Source organism: Arvicanthis niloticus, chromosome 1 (genome assembly GCF_011762505.2).
Source record: "Arvicanthis niloticus isolate mArvNil1 chromosome 1, mArvNil1.pat.X, whole genome shotgun sequence".
NCBI classification, from domain to species: Eukaryota; Metazoa; Chordata; class Mammalia; order Rodentia; family Muridae; genus Arvicanthis; species Arvicanthis niloticus.
Window position 1 is genome coordinate 17,980,220 of NC_047658.1, and position 22,599 is coordinate 18,002,818.

The window sequence follows — 22,599 nt, forward strand, 5'->3', positions numbered from 1 at the left end:
CATGTTGACAAGTTGACCTCAAATGAACCTTGTACAAACAGTGCATTAGGAGGGACTTCTGGGCAGAGATGGGAACTCTGGGAAAGAATCAGGCGGGGGATTCAGCAGCCAAACTAGGAGGAAGAAACAGGTACTGGTACTGAGGAGCGGTAACAAGCCACACGGCAGCACGTAGATTAGTATGAATGGGTTAATCTAAGATATACAAGCGAGTTGGGAACAAGCCAGACAAAGCCTAGCTTTCATAAATAATAAAAAAGTCTCTATGTCATCACTTGGGCAGCTGGCAGGTCGAGACAGTCTGGCGATAATTGGCATCCAGCATGGAAGGCATAAACCCAAGCTTAGAGCCTGAGAAAAGACCAAAGTGGAAATTGGGGAAAACGTTTCCCTAGCATCCACATGCTGCTCTGAACTCAGAGGGAGACTAGGTCCCTTTAAGAAGGAGCAGATAAGCGCCTCATTGCATGGCCTGCAAGGGAACAACTTCCCAGAGCTGAGATAGGTCAGGTCAGCTTCAGGCAGCAAAGCCAAGGCCCAGAAGCCTCGAACAAGGCAGAAAGCCGAGACCTGGGGCCAGTGGTGGATGTTTACAGGTAACACCCAGAGACAGAACTTAGAGAACTTAGATACAGAGGTGAATACTAAGTTTGGGAGTGGTAAAAGAGAAATAAATACATGTGCATAGAAAATGAAGTCTCTAAAGGAAAGAGAAAGAAAAATAAAAGAGTTTTAAAATGTGCTTAGATGCAGAAAGAAAGTAACTGAATATAGAGTCATAGAAAGAAATATTTAGTTTGAATATAACAAAGTCTCCAAAGGAAGGCATACAGTTAGATAGACTGGAGAAAGAAACATGAATATGGATAGTCTTAAAAAGAAATACTAAGTTTGAATAAAATAAAGCGAAGTCTCGAGTTCGAGGCCAGCCTGGTCTACAGAGTGAGTTCCAGGACAGCCAGGGCTACACAGAGAAACCCTGTCTCGAAAAAACAAAATAAATACATACATAAATAAATAAATAAATAAATAAATAAATAAATAAAGCGAAGTCTCTGAGGGAAGGAGAGAGAGAAATTAAAAAGGAAATATTGTCTATGTTAAATATGGAGGCTACAGTGACAGAGGGCACTTTGACCCCAAATAGTTTCATTTCAGTTGCTGTATCATGGAATTAATTACAATGTGTTCAGTAATGATCACAGTTTTCTATATCTTCTCTAAGAAAGGTCAGAATAAAGTAAACTTGGGTAAGGAGAGCAAAATTGAATGCTAGGTTACAAGTGATAGAAGATCCTTTGAATCAGAATAAAAATAATTTTCAGAGGAATCCAATCTAAAGCTTACGGTGCCGCCTTCCGATGAGATTACACCATGGCAGCCCATAGAGATATACAATATCTGAATTAAGATTATGTTCAATGATGCCATTTTAAAGCAATGACATACAATAGCTCATGCATTTCATTTTGCATGGTTTGGAGAATTAGAATATGTACATATGTTAGTACATCATACAATTGATACCTACTCAGGGTTTCAGTAACTAAAAAGGCTGACACTGAGATTGCTCACTTATTAGAGACGGTGGCTATCTTGGAGATGCCTTCGCGGATTGTCTTAGTCAAGGTTTCTGTTGATGTGATGAAACAGCATGCCCAAGAAGGAAGGCGGGAGGAAAGGGTTTATTCAGCTTACACTTCCAATTTACTACTCATCACCAAAGAAAGTCAGAACAGAAACTCAAGCAGGGCAGGAACCTAAAAACTGTAGCTGATACAGAGGCCTGGAGGGGTGCTTCTTACTGGCTTGCTCCCCATGATTTGCTCAGCCTGCTTTCATATGGAGCCCAGGACCACCTGCCCAGGGATGGCACTGCCCGCAATGGGCTGGGCTCTCCCCATTGATCACTAATTGAAAAAATTGCCTTACAGCACAATCTCATGGGGACATTTCCCAGCTGAGGCTCCTTTCTCTGTGATAACTCTAGCTTGTGTTAACACACAAAACCAGCCAGTACACAGATTGAAGCTGATAATGTTCCAGCATATGGATCCAGTTAAATGCAGCAATTAATTAAATATTATAACATAAAATATATTACGGGTATACCTTAAAATCCTACAGGACAAACAATTGTGGAAAGAGCTATTAGAACTTTAAAGGAAATGTTAATTTAACAGAAGGGGGATACAAGGTCTTCCAGAAATAAATTAAATAATGCCTTATTGACTTTAAAATTTTTTAATGTCACTTAGACAGGCAGCACAGCTTCAAAAAAAAAAAAAAAAAAAAAAAAAAACAAAAAACAAAACAAAACAAAAAAAAACCCACTGGATTTTAGAAAGGACTGCTGAATTAAATCAGCCTATATATGTGATAAACTCAGAATGGAAGTCAGGAAATGTGTTGTGTTGGGGGAGAGGTTATATCTTTGTTTCAACAGGAAATAAAAGGCTGTGATTCCTTCAAAATTAATAAAGATTAGATTTGACCAGGGGAGACCTCCTGAAAATCTTGGCAGGCATGCAGGAAGAAACCAAGAACAAAACAGCGATGGGAATACAGACCCCTCCACATGGCAACAGATCAGAGACGGCTGGGGCAGTTTTGTTGGCTACAAAGTCCTCAGAACTTATTATAACATGCCATCCTTTCATATGGCATGGACATAAATTTCTACCACAGTTTGGTCATGCAGTCCAAAAGGACTTATAAAGTTTGATTGCCTTACCTGCTAAAACAGAACAGAGAATCATCTTTAGCTGACTTGTGCACACCACCCATCCCATACAAGTATTAATGCAGAAACGTAAATTACCTTTAAAAGTTAGTGTGTTGGCAGAGCAAATGGACCAGACACCACAGAAGTGAAGACAAATAGCCCAGGAGCTCCAGCCTCACAGACTGCCTTAGTTGCTCAAAAATCTGTATCCAGAACAACTTCAAGACAGCTAGCCAAGATGGTCCCGTCTCAGAGACGCTTCCAGCCAGGACTTCAGTTAAGCCCTGCACTTTCCCATGGAACAGAGACTGGACAACAAATGATGCAGCTACTTTTCTCAGGACTTGACCAATATCCCAAATTTCTTAGGGCCCCAAAAAAGATGCTGTCACTCCCAGACCGCAGGAAGCAATTTTAAGGGTACAATGCCCCCATTCCCAAGAGGTGGGGTAGGTGGTTTTAGGTCATTCCGTGGGTGATGGATGTTTATCACTGTTTAAGGTGTGTGGGGAGGGGGTGGTTACAAGTTGCTAATAGTCTTAGTCAGGGAGAAAACAAAGTAAAGAAGATTAGATTCAGGGATCCCCTTCTCTCTTCCTTTCTTTTTCTTTCCTCTATCCTTCTTTCTCTACTATCTAGTGTTAAAGGGAAAGGGGGATAAAATGAAAGACAGGAGCTTACACGAATAGTAGATAAAAGGGTAGATTATTGAATCTACTTTTAGATTAAAGAACATCAACAAGCCAAATGTTTTACTTTGATATAAGTTATTGTATATTAATATAAATTTAAGATTATATTTTGCTACAACATAATGTATACCATGTTTCAACTCTTGTTTTAGATATTGTACCTATGCAACTCATTTAAAAATGTAATGAGAGATGGCTTGGCGGTTAAGAGCACTGACTGCTCTTCCAGAGGTCCTGAGTTCAATTCCCAAGAACCACATGGTGGCTCTCAACCATCTATAATGGGATCTGATGCCCTCTTCTGGTGTGTCTGAAGAGCGCAACAGTGTATTCACATACATAAAATAAGTAAGTAAATCTTTTTTTTTTAATGTAATGTAAAGTTCTAGTCCTTAAAAGCTACTATTGCAAGCAGTTTAGGATAATTAAGAAATGTAAGTTAGTGAGGCTGGAGAGATGGCTCAGCAGTTAAGAACACCAACTGTTCTTCCAGAGGTCTTGAGTTCAATTCCCAGCAACCACATGGTGGCTCACAACCATCTCAGTGACAGTGTACTCATATAAATAAAATAAGATTCTTTAAAAAAAAAAAAAACAAAAAAAAACAAAAAAAAAGAAATGTAAGTTAGTAGTCAGTCAATCAAACTTATAATCATGTTAGCTTCTAGTTTAGTTAATTTCAGAAATAAACTTTATTTAACATCCTATAGATGTTTTCAAAGTTAAACAGATAATAAATAACTAGAAACAAGCAATGTTTGCCTATTCAGATATACTACAGATAGATGCTCTTTAAAAACCTCAGAGATCTACAGAATAGGGCATTTAAAGATGTTTTATTAACATACGGCTTTTCATGACAGTGAGACATATCTGCCCCTGGCAGCACCTCATTCTACTTCTAAGAAGATGGTGGGCATCACAGAACTTCTATATGGAGTTTGCTTCTATGTGACAAAGCTGCCACCAGGCCAAAAACAAAAACAGAAAACAGAAACAAAAAACAAAACAAAAGTGCCCTTGCTCCAACAGCTGACTGTATGCTGTCCAAACTGTGGACCAGCAAGACATGGAGGAAGTCAACTGCCAAACTTTGCCAAGACAAGGTAGGCCAGACCTTCATAATTCCTGCTTCACAAATAAGTCTGTCAGATATTCTGGGCCTGAAGATGGATGCTCTGGTGTTGCAAAAGAATCTTGGGTGACTGTCCAGGCAGCCAGCAGTCTCTGCATTTCTATAGTTGTTAAAGTTGTTTGCTCTGCCCTCCCTGTTCACGCAGATAATATTTATCCTCCTCAGAACTCTGATGGGCTTGAAAACTAGATAGTTATAATCTCACATATAAGCTTAAGTTGTTTAGTATTTAACAAAATAATTTAAGGTCAAAGATATTTTTAGGTTGATAAACAAAAGTTATGATAGAAAGTGATTTAGGAATAGACTCTTGGACGCACCAAGACAGGATAAACAGTAGAGTACTTTCTCCAAGGTTGTCAAATACAAATGGACTAGCCATTGTGAATGCAATTCTTACCTGATAGTTCTCATAACTGTTCTTATTGTATATAGTTTATAATGCTAGAGGAAGAACCTTTTATTGGACTAAAAGGGGGAGATGCTGGGATAATCTTTTTGTACACTGTGTGAAGATCTGCCTCTGTCCTTCCTCACCTGACTAAGGCACCTTCTGATTGGTTTAATAAAGAACTTAATAGCCAATAGCTGGGCAGGAGAGGATAGATGGGACTTCTGGGCAGAGACAGGAACTCTGGGAAATAATCAGGCATGGGGACTCTCCAGCCAGATTCAGAGGAAGAAAAATGAGCCAGCACTGAGGAGAGATAACCAGCCATGTGGCACTCAGGCAGATTAGTATAAATGGGTTAGTTTGAGTTATACAAGTAACAGGGAACAAGTCAGCTAAGCCCAAGATTTCATAAATAATAAAAATTCTTCATGACATTACTTGGGTGGCTGGTAGTTGAAACAGTCTAGTGATAACATGTCTCATATGTTAAAGCCATCACTTACATCTTAAACCCTCCTCCTCTGTTTCGTTTTATCTATACATGTCTTGGGTAGCTTTTACATGTAGATGTTTAATATCTAAGAGAACCCCCCCACCTCTAACCAACAACCCATCCTAATAGGGTTGGGAAGTTGCTCCATGGCAGGCTATCAAAGGCTGATCCAGTTCCCGTGTCCATCTCTTCCTCCCTGGAGCTTACCCTCATATCTGCTTTCCCTATGACCAAAAGGAAGATGTCTTAGTTAGGGTTTCCATTGCTGTGAGGAGACACCATGACCAAGGCAACTCTTATAAACAGGTTCAGAGGCTCAAACCATTATCATCATGGCAGCATCCAGGCAGACATGATGCTGGAGAAGGAGCCAAGAGTTCTACATCTTGATCTGAACGCAGTCGGGAGAAGGCTGACTCTTCCTCACTGAGCAGAGCTCAAGCCCACCCCAAAAGTGACACACTTCCTCCATCAAGGCCCCACCCCTCCTCCTAACGGCACCACTTTGTATATAGGTCAAGCATATTCAAGCCACCCCAGAAGGTTAGTGTAAGAAGTGGCCAGAAACGTACAGAGGCCGCCCCTATTGGTCCTGTAGATGCTATGTGACAGATCTGGGCCAATCCTAACCCCATCTCTCATTTTTATATCTAGGAGGAATTTTTCACCTTGACATTCAGGACCCTCGGGACACCAGATGGGAGGAGCGTGACAGTGGCAAACTCTATCATGTCCTGCTCAGCAGGCACGCAGCAGACATGATCAAAATACAAAGAGTGTGCACCCCATTCTTCCCACATCTAGGTATAGAACAATAGAAGATGCGAGCTAGCATTCATCAAGGCTCTCACCTCCCTAATGTCTCCCCTCTCGGATGCTACTGAGCCCACCTCGTTCTCCTCAAGGCCACTCCTCTTGTTTCAGACCTCAACCTTTCCATACCAGACACTAACCGATGCTCTGTCCGGCTGCTTCTGAGGACACTGGTGGTGCATCCATCCCAGATCAAGCTCACAGCCGCCCCTCGTGGCTTTATCCATCAACCCTCCCCTCATTACCGCTGACAATGACTCCGAGTCAGATATCACTACTGCCCCTCATCTCTCCCGCATCTCTCTCTTCACTGGTGCAGACTGCTCTAATTCCTCAGAGACACACTTTGTGGGCACAGTGGATGCCTCAAACCGTAATAATTCCCCAACCCTCAGCACTACCACCCAGCCTCTCTGCCCAGATGCTCACGACGCCTCCATTCTCTGTGGCACTCAGATTTATGGTCGCCTCCCCTCTGGGTGGCATGGGATTTGTACCCTGCTATTCCCCTTTCCAAAACAAGTGGAGAAGAATGGCCTATGCCCAGTGAAGAATTCTTGCTAGTTACCATCATGGGATTTTTTTCATGCACAGCATGAAAAACAAGTCTTTCGCATTCTACCCCTTCTCACAGTCCTGGGTATAACTGGCATCACCACCAGAACAGCCTTCCTAACAATCTATCATCAATTTTCCTCATAGTTCATCCAAGACCTCTAATGGGTGGCTTAGACCATTGTCACCCACCAAGACCAACTCTGACCCACTGATCTCAGTAATGCTACAAAATTGGCAAGGATTTGATCTGCAAACAGCGGAGAAGGGTGGCCTATGCCTCTTCCCCAGGGAGAAATGTTGCTTATATGTCAAGCAATCTGGTATAGTAAAAAACAGGATGTGACAAATCCAGATAGATTTCCCAAAGCATAAAGAACAGTTTGATGCCACTGGCCAGTGGATTGTTGACAGTCAATATGAAAGTGGATATTGCCCTCCTTAACCCCTGTTTCTCTCTCTCTCTCTCTCTTTTTTCCGAGACAGTGTTTCTCTGAGTATCCCTGGCTGTCCTGGAACTCACTCTGTAGACCAGGCTGGCCTCAAACTCAGAAATCTGCCTGCCTCTGCCTCCCAAGTGCTGGGATTAAAGGCGTGCGCCACCACCGCCCGGCTTCCTTTTTAAAATCCTACTAATTGCACCCCATATTCTAAACTTCTTGTCTAGATTTTTTTAACAGCAAAATCAAAACATTTCTAACCAGATCTTTAATCAGTTTTTATTACAAGATCATCAGCCCTGGTTATAGAACCAGAAGCCTACCACCCACAATTATGACCTGATAGTGAAGATCAAGCTAGCTAGCCCCAAGCTCCTCAATCCCTCTCCCAAATATCAAAGACATAGTTTAGCAATAACACCACCCCCTTTCCCAACCCTGGATTGGTTATCAATAGCAGATTAACAAAAAGGGAGGGATGTAGAATGACAGGCAAATAGAAAATTACCCTGCTCCTGGCCTGTCCCTGATCCTGGAACTTGAAAATCCCCACCCTCATGACTCGGGGTTAATGGCCAAGCGATACTTCCAGCCACACTGTATTATCCACCAGCTCACTGCACATGCTCCACAAACCCTATAAAGCCCGCCCCTCTGCCCAGCCCACTGCTTCACACTTCAAAACTTTTTTTATGCCCTGTTCCCACGCTGGTGTGGTGGTAGAGACAGGGAGACAAACACTAGACAGTTATGCTCATCCTGAAGTAGAGAATGGTACATGTCCAGGAGAGGTGTCTGAGGAGACCAGAAGGGAGCTAAGCTCCTGACAGCCAGCTCACCTTGGTTCCCAACTTAGTGACTCATAGGCACCTTCACTCATGGCTTCTCTTGAGCCAGTCGGTGCTTCAAATTTGGTTATCCCCTGCTCGGGTGATGAGGGTTGTGTGTGGACATTGGTTCTGAAATGTCACGGGGAGATAGGGTAGAGATGCACACTGAAATCCTGGTACTGCTTAGGTGGACACAGAACTGAGAGCTTAAGGATAGGACCTGAACAATGGCTCAGTGGGTAATGTAATTGTCATCTAAACATGAGGACCTGAGTTCAGATCCCCAGAATCCATAAAAAAGCTGGACCCAGCGGAATGTGTCTATAGTCCCAGGGGTCCTTGAGGGAGATGAGACAGACACAAGAGAATGCCTAGAACCTCACCAGCCAGTCTGGTGGATGCCGTGGTAACAAGTGAGCTGCCCCAAACAAGGTGGAGGGCAAAGACTGACACCCTGTATAAACTGCTGTCATGACCATTCCAAAGTATGGTTATGGGCAAGGTTGTTATTGTAGATACTGTTAGGTTAAGAAAAGGAGACATGACAGCTCCTAGGTACCGTGGAGTAGCAGGTTTATTATAGAAATGTGGGAGAGCACAGCCAGAGGCAGACACGTCTGTGAGCGTTCACAGAGGACACGACCAGATTGAGCTGTGCCATGTGAAGAGAGAGAGGAGGGGAAAGTAGAGGAGAGAGCAGGGGCAGTGGGTACAGCAGCCAGGAGGGCAAAAGGTAAAAAAGGGGGTGGGTAACCAAAATGATTGGATCATATAGGGATGACCAGCTTTGGGAAGGACAACCCAGCCCCAGGGCTAGAGAAGTTAGGGTTGGAGTGGAGTATGCAAGCCAGGGGGACCCTGTAACAGGAGGTACTGAGGGATGCTGGGAGAACCTGGCAGCCAGTATCTCCTCTGATATGTTAAATAGGCACTTCAGCCATTTGTCCCAGGTTTGTGACCTAACAGATATGAGAAAACAGCCAGAGGCAGCGGGAAGAGATCAAAGGAGACTGAACCTGGCCATGAGAGAAGCCAGAGCAGAGAGCTCGGGAGGGGGTGTCAAGGGATGAAGACAAAAAGAGTGTGAGTAGCCAAAATAGCAGGGTTATAAGGAGAAGGGGGAGTGGGAGGGAGTCTAGGGCAGGGAGGAATCGAGAAGAATTAGTCTGGACTCTGAAATGTGTAAGAGGCACTGTGACACTGAGGGAGGCTGGAGGCCAGCAGGAGCTTTAGTATGATAATAAGCACCACAGACAGCCATTTGACCCTTTTGCCTTTTGGAATTTGGGAAAATGGGGTTTCCTTTGGACCTGACAACTCAAGGTTGTCATCTGGTCTTCACACTAATACCATCACACACACACACACACACACACACACACACACACCTTCTCTTCCATGTGACTCTACACACATATACACAAGAAGAATAGAATGGAAAGGAAGGAAAGAAGGGAGAAAGAAAAGAAGAAAAGGAGGAAAGGAGGGAGAAAGGGAGGAAAGGGAAGGGAAGGGAAGGGAAGGGAAGGGAAGGGAAGGGAAGGGAAGGGAAGGGAAGGGAAGGGAAGGGAAGGGAAGGGAAGGGAAGGGAGAAGGGAAGGGTGCTGGATGTGTAGTTTTCTTAAAACAAAACATGGTAGGATCCTTAACTCTTCTGGGTGGGAAGAAGGCTGAAGGAACTTGTGATCCTCTTGCTTCAGCTTCTGTAACTGGCTGTCTAGTTTCATTTCTGTTGCTGTGATTAAATACCTGAACCAAAGCAACAAGGGGAAAAGGGTTGATTCTGCTCACAATGCCAGCTCACTGTCCACTATGGCAGGAAGTCAAGGCAGAGGAGCATGAAGCAGCGTCACATCACATCCACAGTTAGCAGAGAGCAGCGGACTAGCACACTCTGGAGCCCAGCTCTCTCCTTCTCATTCAGTCCAGGGCACAGCCCACGGAATGGTGCTGCCCTCATGCGGGGAGGGTTCTTCAACCTCCTCGGTCAAACTATTTAAGAGTATCCTCCCCGGAGAGGCCCACAGCCCAACCTGATCTCCCCCCCCCCCCCAAAGACTTACTCTTTGTGTTTGTTTGTTTTTGTTATTTTTTTCAAGACAGTTTCTCTGTGTAGACTTGGCTGTCCTGGAACTTGCTCTGCAGACCAGAAATGGCCTCAAACTCACCGATCCACTGCCTCTGCCTCCCAAGTACTGGGACTAAGGGCATGTGCCACCACCACTGGCTAGTCTTCTTTTTACCTTTTTATTGGTTCCTTGTACATTTCACATCATGCACTCCAATCCCACTCGTCTCCTCATTCCCTTGTAGCCGCCCTCTGTGAAAGCTGTAGTTACAATGTGTCGTACAGTGTAGCCTTTTGACTCTTTTGTCCACACTTCTTTGCTTGCTAATGTTCATTGTAATGAGTCATTGGTCTGGCTTGAGGCCTCTGGCTTCAGCTACACTATCAACACTGGATCCTCACTGGGATTCCCTGTTGTCTTTGCTCTCAGAGATTCTGTAGTTTTAGGTCTGTAGAGCCGGCCCCTTCACACGCTCCAGCAATGAGGTAGATGTTGGGCTGGACCAACTCAAAGCCCTGACTTTGGGCCTGAGGGGGAATCTGAGCTGGTCAGCCCAGCAGCTCTCTTGCATCCACGCCACTGGGGGAAGCTCTCCAGCCTTGACCTGCTTAGGTCGTCCAATGCTGCAGCCAACAAGGGCCAGAGCCAGCTCTCCCAGCTCTCCCAGCTCTCCCAGCTCTCCCAGCTCTCCCAGCTCTCCCAGCTCTCCCTCCCTCTCTCATGCCCTCGCAGCGGCTTATCGGCACCCACACCATGAGGGACAGCTCTACTGTGCTACCCAGGAGAGGATACCTGGCCTGCTTTTTTAAGTGCGGCCTCAGGTGAGGGCCTAGGCCATCTCTCCCTCTCTCATGCCCTTGGGGCTGGTTCACTCTCAACCTCTGCAACCAAGGCTACCTCTACTATGCTATCTAGATGAGGTGTAGGGCCTGCTGTTCTGAGTGTTGCAGTCTGTGAGAGACAGGGACAGTTCTCGAGTCTGCTGTAGGAAGTGAGGGACAAGTGAGAGGAGGAGGAGGGCATCTCTCCCTCCGTGTGTACCACTGCACGGCAGACACGTTGCAAGGCCAGCTCTCCCATGCTCCCACCCTCTGGACTGGCTTACCTGTGACCCCAACACCAGGGTCAGCTCTACTGTGCTGCCCAGGCAAGCTGCAGAGCTTACTTTCCCACGTGCTTCAGCCAGTGATGAGCAAATGGAGCTCTCCTGCTCTCATGATCCCAGGGCCAGCTCTGTCTTTTGCCACAGGTAGTGTGGGACAGGGCAGGGGAGAGCATCTCTCCTTTGTCCATGCCACCAAAGAGGAGATGAGTGGCAAGGCCAGTTTTCCCATGCTCATTCCCTTGGGGCAAGCTCACAAACTCCCACAACCAAGGCCAGCTCTGCTGTGCTTCCTGGAGGCTGTGCAGGTTCCTCTCTGGAGCACTGTACTAGTGAGGGGCAGAGTCAGCTCTCTGACTCTTGTGCCCTCAGGGCCAGCTCCCCCATGATGTCCAGGTGAGGAGTGATCAGTTCTGCACAGACTTTAGATATTAATATGGCACCCAACAGCAGCCCAGGGACATCTACCTGACCCTTTGATGGTAACAGATGCCCCCGCCCCCCACACTGTTGGGCCATGGACCCAGACATAGCCCTTGGTGGCAGCACTGGCCAGGACCCACCATGGTCCCAGGTGGCATCTCCAGCTGCTCACATCAGGCTGTCCCTCACTACCCTCCAGTTCTGCCTCTCTCCATTGTGCCCACATCCTCTTGTTTCTTTCTCTCTTCCATTTCTCTAGCATTTACTTTTTCTTCTTAGTGGCACCTGGGGTCTTTGGGTATCTGGGATCACCTTAGGAGTGGTCTTGGGAGTGCTATGCCCTGCTGGTGCATTATGCCACTGGGCAGGGGTCATCTTGGGCACAATCTGCCCTCTAGGCTGTGCCAGACTGTGGTCCTCTCAGGCTAGCTCCCTGCCTGGGCTGCTTGGCACAGGACTTGTGGTCATCTCGGGCTCACTCTCAACTGGGCCCTGCAACCCCTGGCAGGGGTCCTCTTGGGCTAGCTCCCCAATAAAAATATTATAAAAGTTAAATTTTATTCACCAGCTATAATTTTTGTCTCAGGGGCTTACTGTTGAATAAGCTTACCCCTTCCAGTTCTTTTTTAACTGTGGCTGGTCAACTCAACTGTTCTGGCTCAAACTCCTCCCCAAGCTGACTGATTCAAACTGCCTTTTCTCAGCTTCTCTCTGAATTGTACGCTTGGCAAAACTGCTCCTGAATTTCACAAACTCAACTGCACTGACTGTACAAAACTGGGCTGAACTCGACTCAACTGAACTCAACAGAACTTCCTCTCTCTCCCTGTGATGCTTTTAAAGTCACCTCTCTTTCCTACCCTTTCTTGTGAGAGTTGGGTATGTCCTACCTCTGAGTTGTTCTGTCAAATCTTTCTCTGGTCCGTCACTTTGTCTGCCCCTCAATTAGACATCACTTTCAAATATGACTGCTTTCTTCTACAAACTAAACTTACCTACATTGTTTGGTATTAAAGGTGTGTACTAAGGGCATGTCTCTCTCTATTCCAGCCAGAGGGATTAAAAGTGTGTAGTGTGGATTCTGGCCAGATCATACAGACCTAGAAGGTCTTTGGATGTCCTTGCCAGGGCAACCATGTTGCTGGATTAAAATTCCTTTACAAATGATTTTTTTTAAGTCAGCTGTAATGATGTGTAAGGTGATGCCTTTGTGTATGGCTTTAAGTGGACTGCTTCAGCAAAGCCTTTGCTGTATTTGGATGAGTCAGTAGAGACTGAGCAAGACTGAACCTTGAAGAAATGTTGTCTCCTTGGAAAGTTTGCACTTGGTGCTATGTCAGAGCTTGCAGCTGCACAGACATTGGTCCTAAGACACTCCTGGCAAACTTGGAGTTCTTTTGATTATGGCTAGCCATGGTCAAAAGAGACTGAGATTTGTGTGGGTGTCTGCTATCTCAGGCATCAAGGGCAAGATAACTTTGGTAGTTGGGACCTTTCCCAGCCCCAATTAACTTTGTGTAATGATTAAATAAAAGTAACTGGAGTGAGCTAGTCAGGGTCAGTCTTTTTTTCCAAGAACTCTAAACCCTTCTGCTCCTTGAGAAAATGGAGGCTTAGCATCTTGGTGAGCTTCGCTCTCTATCGCGGCACCTACAACCAACATTTACCAATAGTTACCTGTTTGATGCTTTATCGTTTTTTCTCCCATCAGGTTTCTCAAGCCGCTTCACATGAACCAGTGAATAATAAAGAAAACTAAATTTGAAGTCTGTACAAAAGCTTCTCTAGAACATGTGCCATAATATACAATCTTCTATTTGTAGGTCCTTAACATTTACCTCAAATTATCATGGATTTTTGTCTTACAAGGTTTATATACACTGCCTATAGCATACAATAAAACAACATACACATTTTTGGCCTTGTTATTGATATGAAATGTTTTATATATTAACCTTTACAACATCAGCTCTTAAGACTCAATACCTTGCGGTGGCGCACACCTTTAATCCCAGCACTTGGGAGGCAGAGGCAGGCAGATTTCTGAGTTCGAGGCCAGCCTGGTCTACAGAGTGAGTTCCAGGACAGCCAGGGCTACACAGAGAAACCCTGTCTCGAAAAACCAAAGGGGGGAGGGGGGAGACTCAACGCCTTATATCATCAAGGCTTCTAGGAACTTATGGAACAACTGCAAATCTTTGTTCAAAGATTGAGAAACTTCCAGTTTCTATCCTTCAGTTAGTTACAGGAATTTCTTTAAATATTCCAGCTAAGTGAGGGAAGATGATTCAGTGGGTGAGAGCACTTGCTATGCACTTATGATCTGAGTTCGACTCCCTGCCACCTATGTAAAAAGCTGGGCATAGCTGTGCACACTTATAACCCTCACACTTGGGGGAGACAATTTTTGGCCACCAGCATGGGTTTAAAAGGTGAGCTCCAGCTTTAATGGAAGACCCTGTTTAGTAAATAAGGCAGTCAGACATGGTGGTGCATGCCTTTAATCCCAGCACGTGGGAGGCAGAGGCAGAGGCAGGCAGAGCTCTGTTGAGTTTAAAGCCAGCCTGGTCTACAAAGTGAGTCCAGGATAACCGGGTTAACTTCAGTGACCTGTAACTTTGTTTCAAGTCCTGATAACCTGGCTTCCAAGACTAGTTTATGAAATCAGGGTTATGCACTATCTACCAGCAACACTTTTTCTAGCCTACAAGTTTTTTGGGAGTGCACATTAGAAAGTTAGTTTGAATCTTCATTCCAATGAATTTATCCACAAGTAATCCAAAATGCCGGCAAATTTTTTGGACTTTTAGACCCCTTACCCAAGTTACATTTATTTATATACTATATATTACTATATTACTATATAGACTGGAAATTCATAGCACTTGGTCATTTGTTCAAATGTAAGAGTTACAAAATCAATAAATTCCATTTTGAGAAGGGTGTGTTGTTAAATTACGAAGTTTCTCAAAACAGGCCTGTCCAGCAAAATTCAATACTTCTCCCCTACTTTATAAATGGAATTTTCTTTGACATGTGTTCATTTCCCGTGGTTTATGGACCCATTCACACTCTCCATTTTTTTTTCTTTTTTTTTTTTTTTTTAGAATCAAGTGTCCCTTCTGAAGAGATCATAATTTTAAGGTAAAATGTGGTCCCAGTTCCTGAATTCCCACTTTCTTTTCACTCTTGACTATGTATCTGTGAAACCTGAAGATGTAATCGAGCTGATTGTGGGATGTGGCAACCTGCCTTCTAGTAAAATGAGGGTTATGAGGAAAGAGAGAAGCAAACATACATCTAACAGAATGACCTAGCCGTGTTGTAAAGTTATTCAGAAATATTATGGGTACATGTTTGGTGGGGTTTTGCCTCATTTCTTTATGAAGACGAACATTATCTTAAAATGAGTACTTGGACCATTTGGCAAGTGGCTTGAAATAAATTCATTTGGTGTTTTATGATCTTCATTAATAACGATCAGGTTTGTGAAATCTCTTGCAATGGACTGTGGGATAATTTTTTCCAGAGTCAGTCCTCTTCTGTCATAAACATGTGAATCTGGTCTAAGTGTTGAGAGCTGCTACAGAGTCTTACTGTTCCCCCATGAGGTCTATCTGACCACGCAATGAGAATCTTAGGAGATGTCGTCTGTTGAAGTAAGAAGCAAACTAACTCATCATAAGCCACCTCTTTGCCATGGAGGTCTACTGTGGTTCCATCGTAGACTCGCTGGTTGTCAGTGGTTTTGGGGACAGGCTTTCATGGAGCCTTATCACCGAGAGCCTCTCTCTTTTTAAGTTTTTTCTTAGCTTCCAACTTTTTCTTCCGCTGCTTCTGTTTCCACCGCGTGAACATCAAGTGTCTCCGTTGTTATCCTGAAGCCCAGAGGGAAGGCAGCCTGCTGTCTGCTTGCAAACACAGCCTCTTGAGGCTCTTCAGCAGTGCTTTTCTTCTTCAAGCCTCGCTTGCAGCCGCCGCCAACACCACTCTTCTCCCTGGCATTTGCCACGTTGTTTCTATTCATTTTATTTTATGTCTATGAATATTTGGTCTGCAGAAATGTGCACCACACATGTGCCTATTGGATTCCCTAGAGCTTACAGATTGCTGTGAGCTACCAGGTGGGTGCTTGGAATTGAACCTGGGTCCTCTGCAAGAGCAACAAGTGTTCTTAAACATTAAACTATCTCATTGAGACTCTTCCCAGGGGACTAGATCATGTCAAGTTGATCACACGGGATTATGCCATCAGAACTAATGGCCTGAGTCCTGACCAGTGTCTCCCTCCTGCTCATAGAAGCCTTTTAAGAAACAGCTTTTAAAATTACATTCACTTAATTTTAAAATTTATTTTTATGTTTTGGGTTTTTCAAGACCAAGGTCTCTGTGTAGCCTCTCACTGAGATGTTCCTTTCCCTGCCTCCATGGTGCTAGGATTAAAGGTGTGTACCACCAGGCCTGACTCCTGTTATTTTGTACTTTTTCTGGAGCCCTAGGACTGAGAATTGCCTCTAGAAGGGATAGAGGGAGGAGTCTCTTCTGGAGATAAGTGGCATAGCTCCTCCATTCAACAGTGTATCCAAAGGTGACATTTAAGGGGTCATGGCTGAGAGAGGGGCACTAGCAGAAACACAAGGACAGTCAGGATCACATGCCCATTCCTGGGCCCATAATGATGTCTGCTTTGGGCTCTTTACGATGTGGCTATGAATTACCCCTCATACCCTGCAGGCTCATGTATGTGAACAATCAGTTCCTGGGTGGTGTGTCTTTTCTGGGGTTTCTTAAACTTTTAAGAAAGGAGGCATGCCTGGTGGAGATGGGTCACCAGAGCTGGCTTTTGAGGACCACATGATGCCACTTCTTGTCTGAGCTATTCGCCAAGCTTCCCAGATAGGAAAGCCAGCACCTTCAAGTGCTTGTTATCAAGGCTTACCTGGTTTAGGCTGCTCCCACCACCATACCCTCCCTGCCATAGTGAACTGAAACCCCCTCCCTCAAGGGTTTCTATCAGGTGTCTCATCTTGGCAATGATACAGCTAGTACCCATGATGCAAAGCTAATCCTCACACAAGAGAAGGGTTGCAGACCCCTCTGTTGTGTAGCTATTTCCTTCTGACTGTAGTATCACTTCATGGGGCTGGAGAGTGAGCTCAGCACTAGCTTCTCTTACAGATGACTCGGGATGATCCCCGCATCCACGTGGCGATTCACAGCTATCTGTAACTCAAGTTCTATGATATCTGCCCTCCCCACCTCCTTGGGCACACATGCATGTTGCACACACATACATGCAGGCAAACACATAAGCCTTTTTTAAAAAAACAAAAAATCCCTCCTTGGAGGGAGGAGGGAGGGTCATAAGAAAGCAGAAAGTTCAGAAAGTTACAAATTCACAAGGCCCCTCCCCCAGATCATCCAATCAGTCATTGTTAAGAGAGAGGAGACTTCACTAGAGCTGCCTGTAGGTTGTAACATGGGGGCATGGGGTGGGGGCATCCAGGGATCAGCTAGATTTGGGTGGGATCATTTATTTCTTCAGACTGTCTTTGGTGCCCTATCTGGCTTGAACAGACATCTGTTCACATCACCCCATAAAAAGTCACACAACACCTTCCACCTGCATGCAGTGCTGAGGGTCAGGCTGGCCCAGGGCAAAGAGTTGTCTAATCAGAAAATATAAAACGTATGGGCAGGGGTGGCTGGTGGTACATGTTCGGCCACTTCCACATTTCTGCTGTTCATGTTACAAGGCTGCACCGGGCCGCCCAAAGAGACGTGCAAAATAGGAGAGACTTCCTCAGCCATCAGACTAGGAGACCTGGGCGTAGCGAGGGAAGATTGACTTGGCTCCTCAGGCAGGAAATAACTGAGGGAACCTGAGTATTCTCCTAAGAAAAGTCCTTGCTTTGTGTCTGACCTAACATGCTTGAGAGCTTTGTGGTGGGTGTCTCTCCTCTCTGGAATGGGCTTGATGAAGTAGTACTGCTGCCCCCTCACCCCACCCCTACCTGAAAACAGGTCTGAGACATAGGTCAACAGAAAACAAGATTAAATGTCAGGACCTGGAGCACACCTTCATGCTTCCTTGGTCTCTGCTCAGGACCAAGGTCAGTGTCTGAGATGACAACATGGCTCAGGTCCTAAAGGCCCCATGAGGAAGCAGGCTAGGCATGTTAGCACCTGCATAGGTGCATGAATACTCCAGACACCTGTGCACACGTGTGCACAACCACATGTTCCTATGCACATGTGCTCTCTGACAATTCTGTATTTTAAAAACACTTACCCAAAGTGAGGGTCTGGTACTTCCTAACTCCCCCCACCTCCCCAAGCAAGATAAAGGCCAGATGTCTCCAAGACCCCTCAAGTTATATTTTAAAAGGATTTTTTTTTTGGCACTGGGCCTATTTGGGACCTTGGAAGTTTCAAAGACAAGTAGGGATATGGAGAAGTTGCATAGGCTTTCTCTGGGCTGGCGGTGGGGGACCAGCTGGGATTGGTGGCACTTGCGGCCCAAGGAGGGTTCAAGATGCAGGGTGCGCTGTGTAGAGTGGAAGGTGCACAGAGTGGGGTTCAGGGTGCATGGTGTGGGGTACAGGGTGCAGAATGCACTGTAGGTATGGTGGTTAACATTACATTTATAAGTTTAGACTCACTATGCTTGGGAGACCAAAGCAAAATATGCCTCTAAGGTGAAAGCCCCTAGCTTGTGCGAACTGCACACTAACTGACTATCTTCTTTCTCCCAGATATTGAAGACTATTCTGAAATTGATTGGCCTTGTAAAATTTGCTGTTCTAGCAATTTAGTTGTAAGACTAACTGCTATGTCTGCTTTTGTAATTCATCTTGCTTCCTCTGCTCAAAGGATAACTAGGACAACCACAAAACATATATGTTAAAATTTATGCTCCGGCCCACATGTAAGCAGGCTACATGCAATCTTGTGGGGTTTGCCTTTATAAGCTCTGGGCTGATATGGCTAAGGCTTGTAGCTTGGAAGCGATCTCAGTTGCAGACCTGGCCCCAATCAGCCTGGGTGCCAGTATCTAAAATAAAAAGGCCCTTCTTATTAAAATGTCACGCTTAATCTCTGAGCGACCCCAGACCCCTAACAGGAGGGTGCGCGGTGTACGGTGCAGAATGTGCGCTAGAGCTCCGGGGCAGAGATCGGCTCTCTAGAAAGGGAACTCGCAGACGAAGTAGAGGCGCCGCTCACAGTCATGGTCCCACCAGGAACCGTCGTCTGAGGCCTGGGCCACGCAGTTCTCCAGGACGCCGCCATTGGGCTGATCAGGGCTGAGTGGATGTGGTGCCGCACTAGGCTGGGCGCCGGACTCCAGGCTCAGTGCGCGGTGCCAGGCGAAGAACGACACGCGCTGGCCGTTCTCGAAAAGGTAGAGCCCCTCCGAGCGCCGGTCGTGCACTCCCAGCCACACCGGCCAGTTGTAGGGGGCAAGGGCAGCGCGTAAGTACCGGCTTAGCGCATCCATTTGCTGGCGGTCCGCAGGCTGCGCTAAGCTCCCACCTCGCGCCTTGCATCGCGCCTGCGCTGCCGCCTGTGTCTCGAAGTCTCGCGAGAGCAGGAAGCACTTGTGGCCTAGGCGCAGGCCCTTCAGGCAGCCTGTGTGTAGAGTGAGGCGGAGTCAGAACGTTGCGGGTTGGAGGGGCGGGGCCAAATCTAGGCCTTTAGGTGATCAATGAGGTGGAACCAAGGTTGCAGGAGGCGAGAGAGGGCGGGGCCGGTAGGTAGAGGGAGGAGCCTGAGCCGTCCAGCGGTGCCTAGGATAGAGGGCGGGTCCAGGTGAAGGAGGGTTATGAAAAGGATGGCCAATGAGGTGGAGGCAGGCTTACTGGGGGCGGAGCCAAAAAGCCGAGGCCGGGAGACCAATGAAGCAGAGCCAGGACTGCAGGGGGCGTTGTTATAGCGTTGGGGGACTGAAAAGGGGCGGAGTCAAAGTTAGAACCGCTGTGACCAGTGAAGCCAAGACAGGGGTGCTGGGGGCGTGGTTAAAAGGACACAGGCCCTTGAGTGGTAGAAAACCATCAGGAGGAGCTAAGCCGCTGAGGACAGAGAGGGCGTGGATAGTAGGAGGGATTAGAACTTCAGTGACCAGTGAGGCCTGGCCAGGCTGTCAGGGGCAGGGCCAATGCTTTTGTGGGTTGAAAAGGGTGGGGCCAAGGGGTGCCTTGTTGGAGCAGTAGTGTCTTAATGAGGTGGAGCCAGGGCCTTCGAGGGCGTGGCCAGGGTGTAGGCGGTTCCAGACTATGGGTGGGGCTTTCAGGGTGTGGCACAGGTTGGAGCAAGGAATGTATCACCCACCTCACAATCCAGCTCTAGATGTGCCAACACATCCCAGTTCTCTGTGGACCCTCTGGTGTCCTGATACCTGTGGTCTCCAGGTCTTCAGACCTCCCTGGGTCCCCTCCTCCCACCTAGGCCCTCTTGGTGCTGCTGAGACTCACCCTCCAAGCGGCCGTGCTCCTGCTCAGCACGGACCTGTACCTCCTTCAGGGCTTGCACTGAGTCGCGGGTATCTCTCGCAGCATCCCGCAGCTGCCGCAGCCCCTGGGTCAGCTCAACCACACGGGTGTCCAAAACGTGCAGACGGATGTGCAATTGGTGTAGGCCTGCATCGAGGCTGGCCAAGCGGCCCACTGTGAAAAGACAGAATGCACAAGTGGAGACATAATCAAGGGCTCTGAGGATATGGGAGGGCAAACCCTCAGATTCCCAAGAGTGGGATGAATGAGGCAATCTGTGAGATGTGACCATGACGGTGAAGTTCAGTGGTTTGAGCTCTTGACAGGCAGGCACATCTGATGTGTCTGGCCTCCGGGTTGGGTCAGTGATTGACAGACAGGCCATCTTGGCTTCTGAATACTCACAGATGTAAGTGACAGTGTCCTCTGATGTGGGAGAAGGGCTGGGGAAAGGGTTAGGACTAGAAGTAGGTGCTGTGGTGGTTTCCTCTTCCTCTTCTTCTCCTTGAGTCTCCGTGGTCCCCCAGATCTCTTTGCCTTCAGGGTTTTCAGCAAGATTAACCTTATTTCCCACCCCAGTGGGCAGCCCTAGGGCCTCCTGGAGATTCTGGGGCAGAGAATGCATGTCAGTCTCCTTCCTTCCCGCCACCCTCTCAGCTCTTTCCTGAACCCATTGTTCCATATAAGCCCCATTACTTTTCTTTGCCCATCTGAACACCTCATCCCAAGCCCAGAGTGCCCCTCCAACACTCACCTTCAACATCAGTGCCTCCCGCTCTCGCTCCTCCTCCAGGGCTCCTCCCCAGCCTCCCTCCCACTCCCTCCCAGGACCTCGGGCTCCATGGCCAAAACTCAAAAGTTGAGGGACCACTACGGCCCCCAAGAGCCAGGCTGCCTGCATCCAGCTGGACTTCCCAGCACCCAAACTAGTAGAGGTCAGAATGCCTGAGGTAGGACTGGGCTATAGAACTAGCACGCGTCCCAGTCCGGTGGGCAGACCACTAGCCCCTTGACCTTCTCTCTGCCAGGCTTTCTCTTCTGCCTCCCCTCCTGATCTGCTCTGTCTCAACTTTTGGTCTCCTCAGCTTCTCTTGGTTTGTCTGCCCGCCTCTCTTGGCTTCCAGGAGGCTCTGCCTCTGTGGCCGGAAACCTCCAACGTTCCAAAGCCTGGTCCCGCCTTGTGTCTCCCCACACCCACCCCTTGTCACTTTCCAGACCTCTGCTTCTGTCCTCTAAACTCTCTTTTGCAAGTACAAGTACTTAGATGGATAAAAGGAAGATGGAGAAGGGTCTCCAGAGCATCCTTGGTACTGGTGGGCCTCAGCCTTGGTCCAGGAACCTTTTCAGAACAAAGCAGGCTATGATAGGATGCCAGCTTTGGACTGTTTGCTTCTCTCTGTCTTGGCCATTCCCGAGGAGAAGGCATACTGCAGAGTATGCTAAGGTTGTAATTATCCTGTGGTCATCACTGACCACACAGTCTAATGAAGGGGACTCCTCTACATTCTCAGGCTCCAGGGCTCTCCCAACCCCCACCCAGATGGCCTATCCTGGCCCTCCCAGCCTTTGTGTGTGCCTGCTTGAGGGGGTATGTGTGAACAGCATGCATGTGTGCAGCTTGAAAGGCGTAACTCCAAGATTCTCCTGCAGGCCAGGCCCTGAGCAGGCTGATGCTGGGCTGGGAGGGGGTGGGATTGAACCCAGTGGTTCCCCAGTCAAGAGAGGAGAAGGGGTTGACAGAGCAGGTATCTTCAGGATCTAGACTAACCAAGCACTGGGCTGTGAGCAGAGAACCTTCTGCAAGCTGCCTCACCTCAGCCTGGACCACTGCAGTGGCCTCCCCTTGCTCTCCCTCCTTCTACAGAGCCCCTCCATTCTGGGCTGCTTGCCTGCCGCAACCAGAGCAATCCTTCCAAACCATAAATCAGATCACATTACTCCCCACGCCCCTGCCTCCTCACCTTCCCATCAGAAGCAGGAGAGAAGCCAAACCCCCAGCCTCAGTCCTCAGTGCAGCCTGCAGGGCTGGGGCCTGGGAGAGAACTGTTTTCTGCAGTCTCACCTCATCTCCCCTCACCCTCCATCTCCGCTGTGTCCTTCCTAGCCTTTTCCTCCTTCTGAAGACTCTTCCTTTCTTCGGCTTTCTCATTACTGAAGCCTCAGCTCTGACCACCATATGAGATGCTTTCCCAAAATGCCCCCTTTTCTTCTAGGTATGATCTAACCAGTATGGCCTTGTTTATCTACATCTGGCTACTTCTGTATCCCCAAATCAAAGCAGGACTCCCTAGTACCTAATAGGTGCTCAGTTAAGTTGATGAATAAGACCAATGTCATAACAGCTTGGTAAAAGGCCTTAAAATCAGACTTTTGTGTTTAGGTTGCACCGGAGTTCTCAAGGTGCTGAGGGCAGTGGAGGGTTCAAACACCAGGGACGTA

The 22,599-nt window shown here is 47.0% G+C and overlaps 1 protein-coding gene and 1 pseudogene across 1 annotated transcript; both read right to left on the bottom strand.

The window, feature by feature from the left end:
- Positions 1-13,623: 13,623 nt before the first annotated feature.
- Positions 13,624-18,153, bottom strand: LOC143442107 (ribosome production factor 1 pseudogene; annotated as a pseudogene).
- A 415-nt stretch (positions 18,154-18,568) lies between these two features.
- Positions 18,569-21,285, bottom strand: Clec11a (C-type lectin domain containing 11A). The gene is made up of 4 exons (XM_034493946.2): positions 20,915-21,285; positions 20,566-20,767; positions 20,143-20,334; positions 18,569-19,300 (listed from the first exon to the last, which is right to left on the bottom strand). Exons 1-4 carry the CDS (start codon positions 21,059-21,061, stop codon positions 18,855-18,857), a joined length of 987 nt encoding a protein of 328 aa, XP_034349837.1. The 5' UTR covers positions 21,062-21,285; the 3' UTR covers positions 18,569-18,854.
- Positions 21,286-22,599: the final 1,314 nt, after the last annotated feature.